Source organism: Aedes aegypti, chromosome 2, assembly GCF_002204515.2.
Source record: "Aedes aegypti strain LVP_AGWG chromosome 2, AaegL5.0 Primary Assembly, whole genome shotgun sequence".
NCBI lineage: Eukaryota > Metazoa > Arthropoda > Insecta > Diptera > Culicidae > Aedes > Aedes aegypti.
The window spans coordinates 155,790,194-155,805,597 of record NC_035108.1 but is presented as its reverse complement, the minus strand read 5'-3'; the positions used below and the strand labels follow the sequence as shown (position 1 = coordinate 155,805,597).

The 15,404-nt window shown below is 36.1% G+C and overlaps 1 protein-coding gene across 1 annotated transcript; it reads right to left on the bottom strand.

The window, feature by feature from the left end:
* Window positions 1-13,289: 13,289 nt before the first annotated feature.
* On the bottom strand, window positions 13,290-15,388 carry LOC5577968 (TM2 domain-containing protein almondex). Its single transcript, XM_001663581.2, has 4 exons — window positions 15,143-15,388; window positions 15,058-15,086; window positions 14,932-14,994; window positions 13,290-13,913 (listed from the first exon to the last, which is right to left on the bottom strand). Exons 1-4 carry the CDS (start codon window positions 15,234-15,236, stop codon window positions 13,356-13,358), a joined length of 744 nt encoding a protein of 247 aa, XP_001663631.1. The 5' UTR covers window positions 15,237-15,388; the 3' UTR covers window positions 13,290-13,355.
* Window positions 15,389-15,404: the final 16 nt, after the last annotated feature.

Sequence of the window (15,404 nt, the reverse complement as noted above, 5' to 3'; positions counted from 1 at the left end):
TACAATAAAAAATATGACACTATCAAGACTTTAGATCACAACACTGGATCGCGTCTAACTTTCTAATAGATGCTATAATAGTTATGAATAATTAAATAAAATATCATGAAAACAACTTGTTAACCTCATGTGGTACCCTTAACAAAAAATTCAGCAACAAACTGCGGTCCTAAAAAAATTAACAATGAAAAAAAAAAAATTCACTAAGTGTCAAATTTGTGAAATATTTGAAATGTCATAACTTTTTTGTTTATTTGCTTACCATCACCAAATTTTTATGGTAGATAGCTAATATAATGGACCGTTTTCCCTCAAAAAATTACGTTGGTATTCCGATAGGGTTTTGAGATATTTGAGTTTTTGTGACAAAAATGACGTTTTTTAACGCAAAAAAAATTTTTTTTACTGTGTGTATTTTTTTTGGAATCTTTATTTAGTTGTCTAACTTTGTTTCTTTAGTTGTCTAACAATCGAACGAACCGTTTTTGCTGTGCAGCTTTTTGAATATTTTTGAACCATTTTCACATACACCCTTTTGAAAAGTTAGTCGTGACTCAACTTGAAGATTTGATATCGGAAAATGACGATTTAGATGGAACTGAAAAACTGTGCAAAGTTTCAGATATTTTTGAAATGGTCGATCAGAATCGACTTGCATGCCTCCGTAGAATCCCTCTGAAGGGTTAATGAAAAAATAATGATTCAATCATTTTTACAACTTTCAATGGCTCTTATTGTAAATTCAGATTTGAATGCCCTTCAAAATGAGTGCGCACACTACTAGCAACATAGTTACTCCAACAACAACGTTTGTTCAAGATACGAAATTAAATCATGATGAAAACTATACGCACAGTGAATGGTGCGCTAGCGTGCACGGTCAATGGTGACATAAAACGGTACAAGCCATTAATAAAATTTTGAGTATTTTTTGTTAAGAATTGTTAATTTTAGATTTTTTCCTGAATTGTGGTATAATTGCACGCTTTGTATTTAGTGGTATCACAGAACAGATGGGAAAGATGACAACAAAACCAGCTGCCAAAATTAACGCGAACACTAGCGCACCTGGTGGCGGCGGGCAAGCTTTTTACACTGTAAAGTTTTCGAAAAATGTACTGATTTAGACGAGAAAACTCGTCTAAATATTTTTTGAGATCTCTACTCCAAGGTTGTTGTAAAAGAAAGGTAATCTCCAGAAAAAGTGGAATGTTTTCATTTAGTCTAAGTCTAAGTCTAACGATAGATGGTTTTGAATTTCCTCCCTGTTTTAGTAATTAGATCGTACAATAGTTTATAGAATTAAATTGAAAATACGAATGAAATAAATGTTCGTTAAAATCATTTTTTAGATCTTTCAGGAATGTCATTACCTTTAATTTAAGGGGGCAGGATCCGTCATTGATTTCGGAATTTTCAAAAGCAGTTTTTTCGTTCTAAAGCCTGATTTGCTGCTGACAAGTAATTTCTCGGCCTATCTTGATGCATGGAAAATTTCTGCAAGGAATCGATCAAGAATGCCCTTTTTTTGATCGCAGTACGCAGTTGAAAAGAAATGTCAGTTCAAATGCACGATGTACAAATATTAAGAAGGTGACATATTTCGAAAACTGACAGCTACTTGACGACGTCCTTCCTATCCACTTCGAACAAATTAAAAAAAAAATGATATAGTGGTCCGGAAGGTATATGGTATGAGGAGTGACGTCACATGTTTACAATCAAACTTGATATTTACATCAGTAAAGAGCCTGCCTTGTTAATTTTTATGCCGTGTTCAAATAGAAGTCGCTGTAGAAAAATTTCTTCAAGGAATCAGCGAGAAATTTCTTTAGCAATTCGTTTTCAGTAGCAAATCAGGTTTAAATCAATAAAATTATCAGGAAAATGTGTTCACTGTATTCTATTCTCCAATCGAAATACAGTGAACACATTTTCCTGAAAATTTTTAGTTTTTAACAGAAAAACTGCTTTTGAAGTTTTGATTATGACGAAGATTTCAATGACGGAGCCTTGAACGTCAATCTGCAAATTTTCCAGAAATTTAAATTACAGTTACTGAACACAAAATGACCAAGTTTGGAAGCATAGACCTCGGTTTCTAGTGTTCCGATTAACTTGAAATTTTAATCGTAGCTCAGACATAACGTTTCTTGAAATAAAATTCACTATTTTTACACAGTTGTTCAGTTATTGCAAATATAACATTTAGCAAAAACGGCATATAATATTTTGAAAACAAGCAATTTTACTGTAAAATTTTATTAACAAATTTGTAAGTATCAACAAATGTATCATATTTGCAGAGGAGGATTTATTGCCATTTTCGTCTTAATTTGTGTTTTGTTATAACTCAAAAGTTTTTTTTTGTGAGATACTGTAAATTTCCAACTGAGCGATTGTCAAGTTATTTACAAGCTGTGGTGAAAACTTCAGGTCAAACGAAGCACTAGTAGCCTTTAAACTTGACAATTGTGTAGTACTGTATTAAAAAAATAATACCATGCAAAATTCGCACAATATTCCAGATTTGGAATTTATTTTTCTTATACAACAATGTGTGTAGTAAGTTATTTTTTTTGAGGCGAATGAACTGGCTAATCAAGTTTAAAACCTCATAAAAAAAAAAAAAAAAAAAAAAAAAATGAGTTATTTTACAATTTGAACATAATTTTCGATAACATTTCCTCAACTTTTTCGGGTCTTTCTTTTCTTTGATGATCAGACTAAGAAGAGAGTAAAGGAAGATTTCTTTAAAAATTACATTTTTCAAATTAAACATAAATGGTAGGTGACCTAAACGCTTGGTGTATTTGTTCAAGAGTCTCCAGATTTTTTTTTTTGCGATTCAGAGGATTTTGAACAAAAAAAACTTCTCTTCATCAGGTCTATTGATTTTTAATTCGCCTATTTGAATATGTAGAGTAGTTATTTGGCTAATATAGTGATACTTGGGATGTCGGGTCAGCAATTGTACTTAAATTCACCAAAAACTATATTCTAAACTTTTCTTATATTGTCTCTTGACTCGAAACATCTTGACGTTTGATCGGCCTGCTGGTTTACTGAACTAGGCTCATGTTCATCCATGTTAATATTAGTTATACAAACAATAATTATTCTGTACATATTGAGAAAAAAAAAACAATGAAGTGGAGTTAGTTTAGAGTTGGCGACCATTATGATACAACCACAAATCATATTAGAAATATCGGATTAGTTTAGTATCTACACCACGCTTATTGCTCATATCACGCTCAACATTGCGGTTAAAGGCTGCTTTCCAACTGACAAGAAAAGGAATCGCCTATTTCGATGCGTGGAAAATTTCTTCCCCAGAAATGGTCAAGAAAATCACATTTTTGATCCCAGTACGCAATTGAGAAAAGAAATGTCATTTCAAAGGGGGCTCCCTGTAGGAAATTTCTTGACCCATTCAGTCAGGGAATTTCTTTACTTTTCTTGAGCGAAACAGCATACTTAGCTTAAGACGCCTAATCGGTTCGATATAATTCCGCACTTCGACCCGCATTTTTTAAGAAATGCTTGGAGATAAATTACCAACGATTAGTATAAATTCCTTTTAATAAACTACAGAAACAAGAACTAATAAATGTGCTATATTTTTTTTTAATTTTGGAGAACGCTCTCTGGTAGAATACCAGAATTAGGTAATCGTTTTTCCTCACTGGCTATGAATCAAAAGTCAGCCATCAATTTCCTCTGGATAGCAAATCTGATGCGCTATATAACGTGCCATGACAGGCGCTGAGTCTGAGGATTTGGAGAAAAATCTTTTTCATGCATTTCAAATTAATGGTTCCGGTGCAAAACTAAAATTGTATTCATTTATATCAATGAAATAAAATAACATAACACCACGACAAATTAATCAACCTTGCACTCGTCTAAAAACTTGCACAACAGACTGTCAGCTATTTTTTCTGATTTACTTACATCATAGCAAACCTTGGTGGAAAACAATGGATCTGTGCACGGGTTCACTATTTGACATTTTAGCGGTGCCTATTTATTTATGTGAATGAATTCGGCACCGCTCAAACGTCAAATTAGTGAACTCGTGCATTGGTCCATAAAGAAAACTCAACTCATAGGAATGAATGAATAATGTCAACCACATCCTTCAGGAAAGTGTTGATGCGATCGTGATGGAAGAGCCGCTGCGTGTTTCATTGCACTACACATGAAATTTGAAATGCGTTCATAGATTTCCATCAGAATTGGCTTTAATTCGAAAGAAATTTTGTTTGATGATTGGTCATGCTTGAATGGGTTATGCTTGAGCATTACACGATGGAAGAAAAAGGTGCACATGATTGAATTTAACGTTTTTTTTTCGATAACAAATTCATGCACCGTGCCCCAAGGGGCTGAAGAAGGTTGGTAGTTGTTGGTTCATGTCAAAAACTCCGGTCCCACATAGAGCATGTAACCAGTTGCCATACCATGTTTCTACACTTTCCCAATCCAAAAGGATGTGAAAGCCAATTATCAGGGGAAAACTGTTTATGTTTGTAATGCTTAAAGTTTCGGGCCTTTGTTGACAAATGTTCCGATTTAGGTTCAAGGCTTACTGTGATGGCAGATCAATAATGTTTATGTAACGTCAAACAAATTATACGAGCCAAAGAAACCATTTTAGACGAAATTAACGTCAATATCCTGCACTCTAAATTCCGATTAGGCAAACAATGTTTTATTCGCCTACTCTTCTTCGTATTTCCTCGTATTCTAGCCGAAAATGGCTTTTTGTTCTAAGATGGCTATCTGTTCTGTGGTGGTATTCTAGTTTGCTTTAAATTATTTGGAACATCGGTGTAATTTTTTGAAACGCAGATTTTTCTTAAATGCACGGTGAATGGTAGCTTGACGGTACACAAATTTCAAAAAATTTTCCCAATGATCTTTGGGGAAACACCATACCTTCCTCCAGCCTATATGATCGCGTGGTTTATGGACAGCACCTACTGAATCTCCAAAGAAAATATTAATCCTGAAATGTATTCAGGGATAATTTAAAGCTTTATATTCTTACTGTAATCTTACCAAATTTACAAAATCCCGAAAATAAACTCGGAACTTGTGCATGACATACTTGTTCAATGCATTTGTGAATGATTATCATGAATAATCCGTAGATGAATTCTTCAAGTAATTCTTGTTGGTATTTGAAAGAAAATCTTAAAGGAAACATTGGAAGAATTTATAGGAAATTATTTCTGGTAGAATCCTTCAAAAATATAATGAGTTATTTCTAACGGTATATACAAGTAATTACTGGCGATATGCTAGAAAAAGTCAAATAATATCGGTAGGAATCTTTCATGTACCACTCTTCCACTATGGCTACGTCCATGATTCCTTCATGACTTACTTCAAGGATTGCTCCATAGATTTGTTGCGATTCCTCAATGAATTTTTCTCAGGAATCTTTCCAAGTGAACATCAGCAAATTTATATTTCTTCAAACATTGCGCAATTGATACAATTATAGATTATTCCAGAAGCGTGCGGTTCGATCCACACTCTAATCCGGGAAATTCTATCGTTAAAAAATATTTTTTGTATTTGTACCTATGATCATTGACTTATGTTGATCATCAATCAGCCTGTTCAACAATTGAAGACGATGTAGTGTCTTTTTATAGTAGAGAAAAGTGGGGCAAAAGTTCGAGTGGGGTAAGAGTTTCTTTTTTAAATTTCTAGCTCAATTCAAAACAAATCTTATAAATGTCATGGTGGTTTGAATGCTATTCAAGTAGAGACTTTCAATCCAAATATCATAAAAATCGATTGAGATTTGGAAAAGTTATGGCTATTTTTTTGTTTTTCCACGTAGAGTAAAGTGGGGCAAAAGTTCGAGTGGGGCAAGAGTTTCTTTTTAAGATTTCTAGCTCAAATCAAATCAAAACTTAGAAATGTCATGGTGGTTCGAATGCTATTTAAGTAAGAGACCTTCACTCCAAATATCATAAAAATCGATTAAGATTTGGAAAAGTTATGGCTATTTGTTGTTTTTCGACGTAAATATTGTAATATTTGGTCAAACTTTCGATGCATGGAACCAAATGAAGATAAAATATTTTTCAATATTTTATGTAAGGGCGTTTCTAGGCCTATCATAAGGATGCTTTGACGTGTATTAGTTTTTCCATAAATAGTTGGACTTAATTTTTGGCCCATAGCGGGGCAAAAGTTCGAATCTGCGGGGCAAAAGTTCGACCCATGTATAAACCCACGGAAAACTTTTCAAACTTCCTTAAATCTACATATTATCTACAAATTTAGCGAAATTTGCCTGATCGTGCGAAAAATGTCACAAAAATTTTACATTTTCACTTAGTTTGGCGAAAAATTGCTATTTTTTGGGTGTATTACAATTAACCCTGTTTTGGGCATTTTTTGATGAAAATTTAGTGTGTATTTTTCGGCAAACATAAGTTTACGGCTGGTATAAAGTATGCCTGGCATAAAAGTATTGATATTTTGTGTTTTAGCCAACGAACTTTTGCCCCACAATAGATTCGAACTTTTGCCCCACCGGTGGGGCAAAAGTTCGTTTAAGACAATCAGTTTTGAAACTGTGATAACTAAAAATGAGTAAATATTTTCACACAAGTTTGTTCAGCAAAGTTATAGCCAATATGTTGAAGGTTCGCTGTATGGTATTTGTTTTGTTTCATCTGCTATTATTTTCCTGCAAACTTTGATTATATCACTAAGGTCGAACTTTTGCCCCACCTTACTCTAAATGTTGTAATTTTTGGTCAAACTTTCGTTGCAAGGAACCAATCGAAGATAAAATCTTTTTCAATATTTTATGTAAGGGCGTTTCTAGGCCTATCATAAGGTTGCTTTGAGGTGTATTAGTTTTTGCATAAATGCTTGAAAACAAGTTTTGGCCCATAGTGGGGCACAAGTTCGAATCAGCGGGGCAAAAGTTCGACCCAATCACGGACAAATTTGCAAATTGCCTAAAATCCACATATTATCTTCAAATTTAGTTAAATTTGTCTGATCGTGTGAAAACTGTCACCAAAGTTTTACATTTCCACTTAGTTTTGCGAAAAACTGTTATTTATGAGTATATTGCAATCAACCCGGTTTTGGTCAATTTTTTGATGAAAATTTAGTGTGTATTTTTCTTTAGTTTACGCTGGTGTAATATATGCCTGTCATAAAAGGATCGATATTTTGTGTTTTAACCAGCGAACTTTTGCCCCACACTAGATTCGAACTCTTGCCCCACCGGTGGGGCAAAAGTTCGAATAAGACAATCAATTTTGAAACTGTTATAACTAAAAATGGGTAAATATTTTGACACAAGTTTGTTCAGCAAAATTATAGCCAATATGTTGAAGGTTCACTGTATGGTATTTGTTTTGTTTCAACTGCTATTGTTTTCCTGAAAACCTTGATTATTCCACTAAGGTCGAACTTTTGCCCCACCTTACTCTATACATCTGAGAATTCCGCATAACTGTCCAATATTGATTTTCGAACCAACACCTTGTTCTATCGCAACATTCATGTTTTAATGTACAATTTACTACGCATATAAAAATTAACACACTTTGTTTGAAAATGTTGTGGAGAAATATGAGGTTAGTGTGGTCCCATATTGGAACAATAAAGGCATAACAGTCTCTATATGAATTACAAAGCCCAATAGCAACTGCAAAACTGGAAATATGTTCTAGTTTATATTTTTTTTCTGACCAAGATTAGCAAAATAAGTAATCTGTGGGAAAGAGCCAAATGAGTATGGCATGTGTCCAATATACACGAAAATTACAGTTAAACCTCCATGAGTCGATGTTCCATTACTCGATATCGACTCATGGAACCATACTAAAAATCAAATTTCATGGTTACTATGATGGTCCCCTCAAACAGCTTTCCATAGCATTGCTGTTCCATGACTCGATATTTCCATGAGTCGATGGTCCCTTCAATATCGACTCATGGAGGGTTGACTGTATGAGCATTTGTATGAGAATACAAACTTCAATTTTTGAGCACTATTTTCTCAATGCCTACTAATTCCATATGGGATAGTTGTGCCTTTATGGGCAGGGAAGCTCAAACTCATTATGATAGAATTCTTTCAGATAATTACCTGCACATTTGCCATGTATTTCCTGTTTGTGGCTGTCCCTGAACCACGTGGTCATTTTTTCAGATTTTCAGAACCCCTCCCTTCTTGCGATATTTCGTACACAAAAAAGTTTAGAAGTGTATCGATCGTGATCATTGACCAAATCGTTAAAATGTTAAATGTTAAATCTTTGTACTGTTCGCTAGTTCGATTCAATCTCGAATACTCGGTTGTATGACATCCCTACTATCAGAATAGAATAGAGAGAATCGAATCAGTACAACGTCGCTTTTTACGATTCGCTCTTCGTAGACTTCCTTGGCGTGATCCATTACATCTACAGAGCTATGAATGTCGATGTCCATTAATACATCTCGATACACTTCAAGTGCGAAGGAACGTTTTGAGAGCTCTATTTGTAGCCGATACTCTACAAGACCGGATAGACTGTACTGATGTTCTAGGGGCGGTGAACTTAAACGTTCGTCCTAGATCCCTTCGAAATAATTCGTTATTAAGACTACCTTTTCAACGCAAGCATGCAACGGAAGTTCAATAGGGCCGCTTCTGTGTTTGATTTTAATTTATCTCGTTAAACTGTTCGTCGTAATTTCTATGCACTATTTTCCAGTTTAAATGACGATTAGTGATATCCGTATGTGTTATAATTTTTGTTAACAAATTATGTTTAGGTTAGGTCATCATTGGGACAATTGTTGTCTGTTGGTGTAATATAATAAATAAATAAATATATACGCACACTCGTTCTCCGCTGCTGCTTTTCGAAACGAGATCGGTCCTGCGATTCCGGTAGAGCAAAGCTTCTGGTTCACAGGCACCCCGACGACCTTTTGCCGGTACTGTTTCGCGAATAACTCAGCTAAACCCCGGCGGTTGACTCAGCCTACTCCGACTCGATGTTGGTCGTCCAAGTGCCAGGGTCCCAGTGCCGGTTTGCAGGTGCCCAGACAACTTATTATCGATACGTTACGCCCGCTATACTCGATCGAGTCACCGACGGAATCTATCCTACTCCGATCGCGGCCCGGAGCTCTCTGGTCTACACGCTATTTCCTTTGCAGCAACGACATAATCTGCGTTATCCCTCTGTTCACCACATTCCATGATGTGTTCCGGATTTAGGACGCTTGCGGTTTCAGATATCATCTCGCTTCATATATCCCTCAATCGAGGGCAGTCGAAAATAACCGAATCTGTGCAGATATTTCCCAAAGTCTGACAAAAACAGGGGCAAGAAGAAGTTAACTTCTCCATGTTTTTTGGTCGTCCACACAGATACGTTAGGAATGAGCCTGTGGGTCCACCTTCTTTTCTCCGAGCTATTCCACTCCTGCTGCCGTTAGCCATTGTATCCAATCTGAAGGTATTTCTCACATTCCTTGTGTTCCTTTGCTGGTGGCATGCTATGTCTTCATCCAGAGTGATGCAGATTGGTATCATTACGGCGATAACGCATACTGCATCCGACGATATAGTGCGGTAGACACTCGCCTCTCGTATAGTCATGAGCCGAAACGTACTGGCCAGTGTCTCTCGATTGCGTTTGGTTCTCAATGCTGCAGCCCAAGCCGGGGCTCCGTATCACAATATGGACGATGATACGGTCGTCAGACGACGTCTCGTACTGTTTCTTGGACCTCCAATGTTGGGCCTAATCCTAGCTATTATTAACTGCCTGAAACTGAAGTTTAGCCTGTCGTCGACCATTACTGCAAGGTGCTTTAGAAAGCTTTTCGGTGAGATTGTGTGTCCTCCGACGTTGATCTCGAACTGCTGAACCGCAAGAGCAACTACAAGTGCTGACCAGCACAACCTCCGTTTTGTGATGAGCTAACTTCAGCTTGACTCCAGTCATTCACGACATCAGTCACTGGTTTGTGTCGTAAAGCAGTAACCGATTCTGAAAGTAGGGTGATCAAAGTATTTTGGACAGACTGTTACGCGTATATAATTTGGCCACTTCCATTTGATTTTGTCGTAAATGGCCAAATTATATACGCGTAACGGTCTGTCCAAAATACTCTGATCATCCTATGTACGGTCCATGCTGTGTGGAGGCCTTCCTGGGCCTTTTTTTATTTATTTTAAAACTAATATTTTGAGAGATGGAAAAAACCCCGTTGGGTGATTTCCTTTTGAAATCGTTTTCAAAAAGACACAAAACCTCTTTATCTTCTCAAAACAACATTACAAAATTTTATTAATAATAACTTATTATTCTATACGCTCAGGCGGCATTTATCCATTGCAGAGCCAAAAATGTTAATAGAGGGCCATGACTCGAAAACTACACAGTGTTTTAATGTCTAGTGTCATTATGATCTACTAAAGGATGCCTCAAATAGCCACCACAATGAAAACTGTAAGAATATTCGTTTGAACACTCTAGATTGAAACTTCTGATCATAATGAACAGTTCGTGAGCGAAATTAGATTTGTTCGTAACAGGGATTGAATCCTGAGAAAATTGAGAGAATCGCTCACGTATCGCTCTCTGTAACTATCATAACATGCTGCACATTATGAGAGACTGTTTATCGTATACTGCTACAACTTTGATCAGATTGCTGGGATAGTAGTGTATGATAAAACCCCTCTAAAAATGCTCCAAGCCTGGGGGACACTATTGCTATTGGAAGTTCGTGGATTGTTTATCGTGCCAGTAAAGAAAAATACCTATCCCCAACGGTAAACAAGCAAGTAAAATGGGTTTTATCATCGCTCTCTCTTTGGGGCTCTCGCTCGCTGCTTCCATTTATCAGACTTGTTACACCTTGCGATAAGATGACGATCGTGAACCGCAACAGATGAGATGTTTTTCTTTGCTTGCTTTGATCGTGCTACATACTCAAATGAGAGCGAATTCTGCAAAGCCTGGTTCGTAAACAAAATTTTTGAGAAACGATATATTATTTTCTAGATGAAGGGGCGGGGCAAAATGAGCCACCTAGATTTAAGCAAAACAAACGATGTTGTGAACATAAAAATGCATTGCCTAAATATAGCAGATCATTTTTTTTACTGCATAGTCGTCTTTATGCACCATTACAAGTGGAACACTTTGCTAGAAAATACATTGAACCAAGTATCGCAATTTAGTACTAGTACAACATGGTCTGTTTACTATGTATTATGTATCTTTAAAAAATAAGCCGCTAGAACCAATAATTTCAAGCAAAGCTAATACAATTTCTTTTCCAATAATGTACTCTTAACTACTAACTCTTCTCTATACTGTTTTAAATAAAAATCATTCGATTGAATGAGATGGTTCATACTGCCCCGTATGGTGGCTCATAATGCCCCATATGGTTGGTGACCACGTAGAAAAACATGCTTTTCCAAAAAGTTCCTGAATGAAATAATTTGCAAGTAGATGATAACATTAATTATCGACGTAACATGGAAGATAACATTTCATAGTACAAGTCACTTGCATTTAAACCATATTTTTTGCTGATTTTCTATACATTTCATGACGTTTTCCTTAGACGGCCCATATTGCCCCATATGAGTCTCGACAATGTACAAATAAAATATCTTCCAACAGCAAAAATTTCTTCCAACAGAATCTGTGTTTAGGCCTAGTACCAGTAATAGGCTGACGTAAAACTACAACTGATGCCAAAGGGTGTCGGTTGGCCAGAAGGAAGAATAAGGAGAATAGGTGATCTGGTTACGTAAGGCATATTAGCATCGGTTCCATAATCCGCGCGCTTATAAAATTGTGATTTTATTCCTATAACTATGAATAATTTGATGAAAAGTAACAAAAAAAAGTGTTTAACTCAAGTCCGCAATGGAAATCCTTGAGCTAAGTTGAATACTTTTTAGTTCGATTCATTGTAAACAGGAACGTCAGCGAAGGCTACAACTTCTTCGGTGCTAAAGCGATGAAAAGGGACTTTCGTTCATTGTTCAAACCACGGAGACCAGATCATTATAGAGAGGGAGTGAGCGATTAAATCGTCATATAAGGAAAACCACTATAACAAGAAGACTGGAAGCTTTACCATAAATTGAGAGTCACTGTTAGCAGCGCACTACCACGAGAGGAGATGGAACTAACTATATCAGTGTGAGTGAAAAATAATAATCCTAAATTCATGAATTTCACTACCACTACGAAGCAAAGTTACCACTTTAGTAAAATAAATAAATACGACCTTAAAGGTCGTTTAGTATAACACAATTTTGAATAGTGTGATATGAAATTTGTTATATCCTTAGAGCCATGTGAGGAATCACATGTGATTTTTAACATTTTTATTCATTTTTGAAATAAATCCCAATCTTTTAAATCCATCTTTCCCATCTGTTTATCCGCTAACACAATTTTGAAATTGTTGCTTGAATATGTGTTGTGACCGCTGTCATCGCATGATTTATTATGTTAAACGTGAGATTTGTCAATCTCTTCAAAACCTTTGTGGGTATTCCCCATATACACTCCCGTGCATAAGTTTGGGTTCACCCCCTAAAAACATACAAAAGTGTTCTGTCCATATCTCTGTGATTACACGATCAATTGAAACTCTCTAAGCCGCATTTGAAAGGCAAAGAGTTATTCTTACTTTATATGTATTTTTCCAAAAACATTCTTTGAACTTTGTATACTAAATTCTTACTTAAAGTTGTAACATTTTTCAAAAAAACGCACTGGAAATTCATATCTAATTTCCTCAGCATTGCATCGATCAAAATTTCAAATCAAAGTGTCATTAGAATCGTAATCTTATATTCTTTGAAGAGACCCCACGAAATTTTTACGGAAAAATCTGGAAAGTATTCAAAATCAATGAAACAGTCAGTCAAGTCATCGTGCAAAAGTTTGGGTTCACCTGGGCCGCACGCACATCATTTTTGTCAATATCTGTGCCATTTTTCAGTTCAGTTTAGCGTTTTTTGAAAAATGTCACAACTTTAAGTAAGAATTTAGTATACAAAGTTCAAAGAATGTTTTTGGAAAAATACATACGAAGTAAGAATAACTCTTTTCCTTTCAAATGCGGCTTAGAAAGTTTCAATTGGACGTGTAATCACAGAGATATGGACTGAACACTTTTGCATGTTTTTAGGGGGTGAACCCAAACTTATGCATGGGAGTGTATGTATGGATTTCTCAACAAATAAGCGTAATTCATTCTCGTCAGAGTATTTTTAACAGTCTATCCTATTTATCACATGAATCAAATCGAGTATTTCCAACTTACCTTTAGATGTACAAGGACCCATCGGCTGGCCCCAGATAGTGCAACGAAATCAGCAGCACATCGATCAGCGTCCAAACGCCCAAACCGCCAAAACTGAACAACTTGCCGATGCCTTCCTGCCAATGCCCCAGAAAGAACCGGTCAACTCCGAATCCACCCAGCGTGATGCTCAAAATCAACGTCGTCGACCAGCGGTAACCCTGCGTCCAATTGCACGGAACCTTCTTCATGAAAGTCCGGTGACCCATACACAGGATCTCCCCATTTACGGTGCAGTTGGTTTTGTACTGGGAATCGATCGAGTTGCAGCCACCTTTCTGTTCGCAAAGTTGCTCCCACCGTTCTGTTTGGTAGCAATACCGGCAAATGGTTTTGCGCCTCATTTCGGTTCCGCCAGACCCATCGGGAACACAGCTTACGGTCGGTTTTGGACTGCAAGTTACGTTGATTTCCGCTCCGTAAATGCACTGCGGGTTGTACTGGCAGTTTAGGCACGAGTTCGGCAAATCGCTGCATAGTGTCTCGTTTGGGCAGTGGCTTGTATCCGATAGGATTTTATTCTGAAATGGAAGTAAGTATCAGGTTGCGTACAATTCAAATTATTTTTATTTAATTTGTCAATCATTTGTAGACTACATGATTGCTTGATTCTACACCATGTATTATTCCTTAGGGAGCTAAAATATCGCCTAAGATTAGTTCGCAACATTGGCAAATAAATTAATGTGCTATTATGATTATAAAGGGGCAACATTTGATTCATTAGTTCAAATTTTACATAATTAGTATGATGATGATTTGAATCAGTTTCATTTTCATTTTCATTTTGTACCGTTTGGTGGGGCAATGAGAGCGCAAGTCAGCCCAAAGCCGGGGAAAGGGATGGGTAATGGCCGTGTATACTCTATGCAGACCACATGAACACCATCGGAAAGGAAAGGAAAGGTTGAGGTAGGGTATAGGGAATAGTTGTAAAATGTAAATATTTTTGAAGCAAACTAATACACATTTTCTAAAGAAAATAAACATTTAAAAAAATTTGTCAATTGGAAGAGTAATAACGCATAAAATGATTCCACTTCATGAATCAAGATCTTTTTTTTGTTAGTTTTGAAATTTATTAACAAATTTTTAGAATATTTTTGGTTGGAATTCCAAGAAAACTTCTGGTTGAATTCTGACGGGATTTCTTGAAATTTCTCTTCTGAAAATTCTTTAACATTCCGCTGAAGAATGCTCTAAAGATCACATAGCCTTAAATACAATTCGTTCTGTTTTTCGGTCTTAATTTATCCTAGTTCAGCTTTGAATCAGCCAAAAGACCGTTTTGGAAATTTGAAAAAATTCCAGCTACAAATTTATCCCAGAAATCAATGAGAAATGTCTATACAATTTTCAACAAGAATGTTTTCTTTTCTTGATCCTTTGATTTGAAAAGCTATTCCAGATTATATTTTTTCCATTGTCAGCATATTGACTGTAGTGATCATTTTACTCAAAAAAAATGACTCGTTGTTGCACATAGTGACCAACTTAACAAAAAAGTGACTCGCTACCAGCCCTGAGAATTCAACTTACCCAGGAATTGATGGTCAGAGCATTTCGGTCATTATCGGTGTTGGTTTTCTCCAGCTTCGTAGGCTGCAAATGGTTCTCTTATTATATTTAATATGAAGATCAATATGATACAAATTTGGAACTTACAATCACTTCTGGGTTATTGGAGTTAACGGCTGAAATGTTAAGCAAATTCAACGTAGGTAGTTTCATATTTCCTAATTATACTTACAAGTCTGGGTGATTCTGATGTGCGTGAGGATCAATGACATTATCAAGTATACCACTGATCTGGTGTTCAATCGTACGCACCTTTGGCTAAACATTCTGATGGACTGGGAGATTTTCGTAATTCGATGCTTGTTTAGCCGTTTTACCACCTAAAATTTAGTAAAACTTCAATTGGAATTACGAAAATTTAGCAACGGCACAAAAATCAAAATAAATATTTTTGTTTACAATTTCTTTGACAACTTCTTATTGAGAGCGTTACT